General features: G+C 56.2%; 1 protein-coding gene across 1 annotated transcript in view; it reads left to right on the top strand.

Moving 5' to 3' along the window:
- Window positions 1–1,453: 1,453 nt before the first annotated feature.
- WNT5B (Wnt family member 5B) overlaps window positions 1,454–7,627 on the top strand; it is a 98,157-nt gene continuing 91,983 nt past the window's right edge. Inside the window, exon 1 of the mRNA XM_054167612.1 lies at window positions 1,454–1,762. Within this exon, the coding sequence (XP_054023587.1) occupies window positions 1,757–1,762 (6 nt within the window). The 5' untranslated portion in view covers window positions 1,454–1,756. The remainder of the gene's footprint in view (window positions 1,763–7,627) is intronic.

The following is a 7,627-nucleotide window of genomic DNA, read 5'->3' as shown; positions in this document are numbered from 1 at the left end:
TGCAGCCTGTACTCAAGCATTTACTGTCTCCTCTGAAGACGCTCAGGGATTTCCACTCCAAACCCCCACGGATGCTCAGAGCCGTCTGTCGGGGTGCGTGCCTCAGGCTGCATTAAGTCCCAGTCTGGTACCAATTTGAGTAATCCCAGGGGGGCAAACATGTCCCAGGTGTAAAAGGTGTTGGATACTCATCTGTGTGTGGCTGTGCATGTGCTGGAGCAGGGGCTGCTCCCCACGCTGCGTGCGAGCCGCTGCAGCTCCTGCCGCGCAGACTTTGGATGCCTGCTGCTGTGGGGCCCGGAGACAGTGATCCCGACACAGCCAGAGTGAATCCTGGCTTTGTTGGCTGCCGCATTGCTGCCACCAGGCTCGGGGGCGGGCATGTAAATCCTGCCTCTGTGTGCCGAGGTGCCCAGTGATCCCCAGGGCTGAGCACAGCTCTCAGTTACACCAACAGACATTTGTCATGATCCTGCTAATGCCTGCACAGCTACTCCCTGCCTCTGCCAGGAGAACTGAGAACAGGATCTGGCCTCGGATCTGTGAAGTTTTAAGGGAGGAAAGGCTGGGGAGAGCCCCCGGTGTGATTCCCGGTGTTGCAGGCAATCGGTAGATGTGCCTGTTGAGAGCCAGCCTCCACAAAAGCTTGCTGCAAGCTGCACACTGCCTCCTCTGCCAAGCTTTGCCAGCCCTTTTAACAGCGTCGCTGCAGCCTTAGCATCATTCACACCTTTTCTGCAACACCCCCCGGCCCTCCCGGCTGCACTGAGCGACAGATGCCAACAATCCAAGCTCAGATGAAGGAGCAGGTCACTGGGTCAAAACCTCTCCTTCCGGCCGGAGCTAGACACCCCACAGTGGGTACTCCAGTGGAGCTTTGGCTTCCAGCCCGTCACCCCCTGGGCTTGTGGCTACGTGGGCTGAGTGCCCGTGCGCACCCACGGCGGGAGATGTGCGGCAGGGTGCTCCGCTGCACGGGGCGGTGCCAGGCTGGGCACTCACAGACGGTGGGGCCCGGGAAGGAGCGGCTGCTGGAGAGGTGCGCTGGGAGCAGCCCACGAGTGACCGAGAGCCCCTGAAGGCCTGCGCTGTCGGGCACGGCGGGCGACGGTAGGAACCGGAGGGCTGCAGGGGTCTGAGGGAGGAAGCTAGCGCGGTCCCCTCTACAGCACAGGCCGCGGCATTTCTCCCCGCCTCGCTCCCTCCGCCCGCCAGCACGGTAAACCCCCCCGCTCCCCGACGGCAGCAAGCCCGCACCTCGCCTCTCAGGCCAGCCCCCGCCCTCCTCATCTCCGGGGCCGACCCGGCGGCGGAGGCCGCCGCGCCCCCTCGAGCGAGCCCCATCCCGGCGGCTCCGGCGGCGGCGGCGGTGCCCGCGGCGGGGCGGGCGCAGGGCGCGGGGGGCGGGCGCGGGGCGGGGGTAGGCGTGGCGGAGGCGGCCGGAGCCCCCGGGATCCGCCGGCACCTCCCGGGCCCGGCACTCGCCTCCGCCGCCAACTTCGGCCGGGAGTCCGCCCTCGGTGCCGCCGTTCACCGGAGCCCAGCGACGCCGCGGCAACCGAGAGGGCAGCGCCGGTAGCCTCCCCTCGTTCCCCTCTCGCTGCCAGCGGGGGGATCGGCCCGACGCGGCGGCGGGGCCGCGGCCCCCGGGGCAGGTGCGTCCCCTCGCGGTCTCCGGCCGTCGCGACGCCGCTAGTGGGGCGCGGAGCCCCGTGCCCGCCGCGGACGCCTGCTCACCTGCCGCCGCCGCCCGGGGATGCAGGTAGGAGACGGCTCCGGCCCGTGGTGACGGGAAGGGTGGCGACGGCGGCGGGGAAAGGAGACCGGGGGGCGGGAAGTATTTCGCCGTGCCAGGCGGCGCGGCTCCCCGGGCCCGTCCCGTCTCGCGTCCGGACGCCTCCCTGGGCGGCCCCCGAAGGGGCGGGAGGCGGTGCCGGCAGCGGCGCGGGGTCCCTGCTTTCTCCCACTCCGGGAGACGCGGGCCGCCCCTCGCCTCCGAACCCCGGCATCACGGCACCGGGAGGGCCCCCGGCTCGCTGCGGACGGCGGTTGGGGTATGGCAGGGGCAAGGCAGGCGCCGCGGGCAGAGAAAGGGGCCGCCGGGAGCCGCGACCGTCGGAGAGTTTGAGCCGCGGCCGCCGCCGAGCAGCAACCGCGGGATGAACCCCCTGCGACACACAGCAACAGGGGAGCAATCGGAGCACGGCGCTAGGGACAGTTGCGGGGCGGCCCCGGAGTGGCCTTGGAGGTGGTGCTGCAGTGTGAGAGACCTATTCTGGCAAGAGAGAAGCTGCTGGAGCGTGCGGGGCCGTGCTCTGCTACGAGGGATGTTTCTGGGGTGCAAGGGATGTTCCTCTGCGGTGGCAGACGTTGTGCTGGTAGAACAGATGTTCCTCGAGATGACCAATGTGTGTTTGGCAAATAGGTTACTCCAGTGAGATGGAGATCGCTCTGAGTAGAGACGCTGCTCTCGGATGAGGGCCCTTGCCCTGAGCACAGTGACTTTCCTGGGAGGAAGCACTCAAGCCTCTGGTCTATGCTGTTCCTCTCACCCACATGCCTATGATGAGGCAGAATGTGCTGTCACGGCCCATGGCATGTGGCAAGGGTGAAGATGCTTGTGTGTGTAGAAGCCACAGATGAGCAGCAGCAGTGTTCCTTGCCTCACAGTACTGAGGCATGGGCATGCCAGTTATGTCTGTAACAGGCAGGAGGGCTATTTTCTGGGAATTCTGGTGCAGCACTTCCCTTAGCAGTACAGGTAGGGTAACTTCCCTACACGTGAATGTTATGTACTGTGATGCAATTTGTTGCCCAGTGGTTTTTGTGCTTCTCCTCTGCCACCAGATGAGTGCCTCTGTTGGTCTCTCTATCCTATCCAACTTTTACCTGTGTCTTATTGCTCTGCTGCCTGTGATGCAGCACATCATCATCATCATCTCCCTGGCTCTGCTCCCTGCACCCATGTATTAACCTGTTGATCTTTGGGGGCTGGTTCTTTTCTGATGGAGCTGTTTCTCACAGCTTCCAAGTTCTTGCTTTGTTTTCTTCACAGCCAAAAACTTGAGTGCCTGTGCATCTCATTCATTGTGTGCACCTGCATGTTTCTGATGCAGTCTGCTCTACCACACTTCACCTGCACCGGCTGTCTTTTGCCGCCTCACCTGCATGCATGCCAAGGGCTCTTTCCTGTAGCCCTTTGTTGGGGCTTTTGTGTCTGCACAACCTCAGGCACATGTGTATAGTGGGCACATAAGGCATCTCCTTCCTTTGCACTCATCTGTGTCCATCTGCCCCTTCAGAGCCTGCTAGGCATGTATGTGTCTCAAACATCTCACTCACCACCTCCTGCAGCTGGGAGTTCTGCAAGGGGGCACCAGCATGCAGGTATAAGCCTGTCCCTACTCTTCCTTTCCACATTTGGCACTGGGCACTGACGAGCTGAGGTGACTGCTCTTGCAGCTGGTGGCAGGTTTAACCTGTGGGTACCTGTCTGCTGTCACACAGGCAGATGCTCTTGTAAATGCAGAACCAAATTTGGTACATGCTCTTCTTCCCAACAGAGAAGAGAGTGGGCTTCCTCAAAGCTGGTGGGAGAGACTCCTCTTAAAGCAGTGTCCTTTGCGTGGACACCTGGGTTTATCCAAGGTGAAGGCTGGGCACTGAAGGAATTCAGGTGGGATTTTTTTTTACCCCTAGTGTCCAACATGTGGGATGAGTAGCCACATATGGCAGTGAAGCCAGCTCAAATACTTGAGGTTTTTCCCTCCTTCTTTAAAGAAATTAGCCAAGTATGTGAAGAGAAAAGCATGAGGTTGAACTGTGCAGGGTAGGAGGTAGATCAAGGTAGGTGAGCTGGCCCCGTTCCAGCCTTCAGTTTCCTCTGCTCCCAGGCTCCATTGCTCACTCATGTTTCTGTGCTGTGGAGTGGCCGTGAGAGATTCCTCCCTTTTGGAAAGAACTCCCTCCCTAGCTCCTTCTGTGCCTTCGTTATGAGCACACCTCCCCTCTCAGTAACTGTGAGCAGCCCTTATGTCCTTTTCCACAGTCTCCGGTGCACGTACAATGAAAATGGCCTTCCATGTGTGACTAACCTCTGCTTAGGGAAAGCTGAAACTGAAATTCTGGCTGCAGGTTCCCAGCCCAGCCCAAACAACTCAGAAACTCTGAAAGAGCTAAACTTCAGGGCCCTAAAAGCTCGAGGACTCCTCTTCCCCCTCCTCTCCCCCCCCCCCCCCCAGGTAGTAAGGTACAGCTTAATTGTATTTCCCTGACTTTTTCTGCAAAGACCAGAACCACATCTTTTTAAAGAAAATATCACATTCTTGTAGAGAAAAAGTCTTGGACTTGTAGGAAGAGATCAAATATGGTGAAATGAGGGGGGGGGGGGGGGAAGACAAGAAAAAGAAAAAAGAATAAATCAGTCCAGTCACCTTTAATGCTGTTTGTTCCTTTCACTAGCCCAGGAGGCCTCTCTATATCTGGGCTGCTTCAGATCTTCAGCCTTTTGTCCTGAAGTTGTTGGGTTTGGGTTTCAAGGCGTGCAGGGAAACCAGTTCTTTGCTGAAAGCTGCATGATTGCTCATTTAAATGAATATAAATTGATTCTATTCATAAGATCTTTTCTTCTTCTTTTTTTTTTTTTCCTAATGGATGATCAAAGTTCCAGTGAAAACCATTTCATCATTTCCAAATGAATTGGACACACACACACACACACACACACAATAAGTGTTTCAGAGAGACTTTTAAACGCAGTGCTTTTAAAATCAGTCTGCAGATAGCCAAGGCATGTTGTCATGTAAGGCAGAGCAGGCTGTGATTTGCTTCCAGTTTTTGCAGAGAGAAGGACCTTCCTTTGCTGGGGAAAAAAGGCATCCAGACTTCATTAAAAACGAAGGCAGCACAGAGAAGAGACGCTAGGGGAAAAAACAAAATCCATTTCTAAGTATTATGGTCCTGCTCTGGCAGCAGGGTTGGACCCCAAAATCTCCAGAGGTCTCTTCCAAGCCCTAACATCCTGTGAGCCTGTGAATGGGGACCTGGGTAGTGTTTCAGAAACAACATCAAGAGGCAGCATGGTGTGATAACTGAGTGGCATTGGGAGCAGCTGGTACTTGGAGAGCTTTCTGATTCAAGAGGAGAACTTAAAGAAGTGCGTGGCTGGGTGTTTAAGCTCTGTGCATGCACATTAGGAACAGACAGCATTGTGAACAGCAGGGTGATTAACCATGGGAAGGGAGGACCAAAGGCAGCCTTAGCTTCTCCAGCTCTTAAAATCCTCAAATAATGACTGAATATCTTTCTTTGGGAAAGATGCTTTGCTGGAGTGCAAGTTGTTGGTCTTGCTGCAGAGAGAGCTGGCTGAGTCTGTATGGACAGAACTACAGAGGAGCCCAGGCCCTGTGATCCACTGCCCCCTTCCAAGCTTTGGCATGGGCCTTGAGAAAGCTTACGCAAGCCCTGCCCTGTTCTGCGTGAGGGAGAGCACCAGGGTCACTGTGAGCAGATTGTGGCTTTGTAGCACAGCTGCTTGCACAAAGCAAGGATGCACCCATGCCCTCTAACTGCCTGGCCACCCTCTGTGGCAGCACTTTGCCAGGGGAGCCTCTTGGAGGTGGCAGGCTGGCCATATGTGAGCATCCTTCACTTGTCCTTGCGAACTGTGAGATGGACTGTGAGGTTTGAGAGCTTGGCACGGTGGGGACAGGAGAGCCGTGGGTCTCCCCTGGTGCCCAGGGTGGACAGGAGAGCCGTGGGTCTCCCCTGGTTCCCAGGGGCTGGACAACTCAAGCTGGAGTTTAGCTGAGTTTGCAAAACTCAGCTACTCGTTCTTGCTTTGTGTCGTGAGCAATCACCCAGCCTCTTCAGGTCCCCCTTTTCCCCCCAAAGGGGAGCCCAGCAGGGCTCTGGCACATGGACAGCTGCACCGACACTGTGGCCTCCGTGTTTCTGGTTGGGGTTTCCCTGGTACCTTTCCCTTGCAGTCTCCATGCACCGTGTGTGCCCAGGTCTGTGGGTCCCCTCTGGCTTCAGTGTCCTGCATGCTTCTCTAAACGGCTTTCTTGCTTCCCAGGGATGCTGCCTGGCAGAGAGAGATGCTTGGAGCAAAATACAGGGGGAAAGTGTCCAGGCAGTTGGGTACTCCCCCACCTGCTCGCACCCAGCATTAAAAACTGTTCTGGGGTGCCCCAGGCAGTGGCTGCAGCCCCCCCAGCAGGTTTTGTGAAGGGTCCTTCGCAGGGCCTGGCAGTGGCAGATAAGGGTTATGTGAACCCCATCTCTTCCCTTCGGCATGTTTACCTGTCTAAATTTAACTCCCCAGCCAGCTTCATCCATCCTAAGCTGACCTGTTCTCTTGTGGCTGAGTTGTGGCTCTGGCTCCCGTTGCAGCGTTTCCTGGCTGCCTCGGGCTGGCGGTTTGCTGCTCGCTCCCTCTCTCCAGCGGACGTTGGCTCTTTCAAGGTCCTGGGCAAGCCAGTCCTCCCTGCTGGAAGGGTTTATTTTTAAATCTGGCTACACAGCCCTTGGGACCAGAGACTCCCTTGTTCTCTCATCCCTGGTTGATCTGAGGATGTACTCCACAGTTGGCTCCCCTTGTCCCACTGCAGCCCACAGCCAGTTTCCTTCAGGAGGTGGCTTCTCCCAAGTGTTGAACAGGCATGAGAAGAGCTGCTTGGCCATCTCTAAAGGGATGGTGCCTCTTCCAGGTCCTGTTGAGACCCCAGCAGTGGGGTTGGTATATGTTTCCCCATGAAGCCATCTTCTTCATTTGGCTTTGTTCAAGCTGGCTTTCGTCCTGGTTTGTTTGGGAACCAAATAATGTGCCCCTCAGCTTCCGAGGAGGTGGAGGGAGGGAGAAGCACGGGAGAGGAAGTGCTCCTGTTTCTGTTGGTCTGGACAGAATTTGCTTTCTTTAGAGTTTCAGAGTTCAGGACAGTAAATATGGCCCAACCTGGCAGCAGCCTTCATCTAAATAAAACCATGGGGATCAAACCATTCATGTCCTGCATTACCCTGCAAGAATCCCCTAATTGATCTCTGCTTTCCCAGGCATGCCTGCTTGTCCTGTAGCTTGTGCTGTGGTCTACCACATGAGAGCAAATGGTTTGAGACCTGGCCTCCTCTGTCATTCTTTGAGCTACCCTGGTGGCCTTGTGTGTAATACTCCCAGATTGAGAGGAGAGCTACTGAAGGCCAAGGTCTTCAGCAGTGAATAGTGATTTGGGGGATCTGACTTGAAACCCTGTCAAAAATCCTGATTTTTTTAGTTTATTTTTTTTTCCCCCAAGGGTCAGCTCTTTCTGATGCTTGAGCAGGGCCTAAGTAGTCTGGGCCTAATTACTTAGACTATCTAGTCCATTTTGCAAACCTTCATCTCGGGATCTGGAGCAGAATGAGGCAAACCAAAGCGAGATAAAATAATGCAGGAGGGAGGTCTCTAGCAAAGAGATGCAGGGGGTGAGTCTTGCTCGAGTGGGAATCTGTTTGTGGCTGGATTGCTCACAGCACTGTTGCATGCAGAGATAGGGGAAAAGAGCTCTTGGTTTAGTTTAATTTGTGGTTTTCAATAGCTCATGGGAAAGGCTCGAAGGGTTTGATAGTTTTATCCTGGGGAGGGAGGGCA

This window comes from Dryobates pubescens, chromosome 15, assembly GCF_014839835.1.
Source record: "Dryobates pubescens isolate bDryPub1 chromosome 15, bDryPub1.pri, whole genome shotgun sequence".
NCBI lineage: Eukaryota > Metazoa > Chordata > Aves > Piciformes > Picidae > Dryobates > Dryobates pubescens.
Note: the sequence above shows the minus strand (reverse complement) of the source record. Positions and strands in the feature narration are given on the sequence as shown.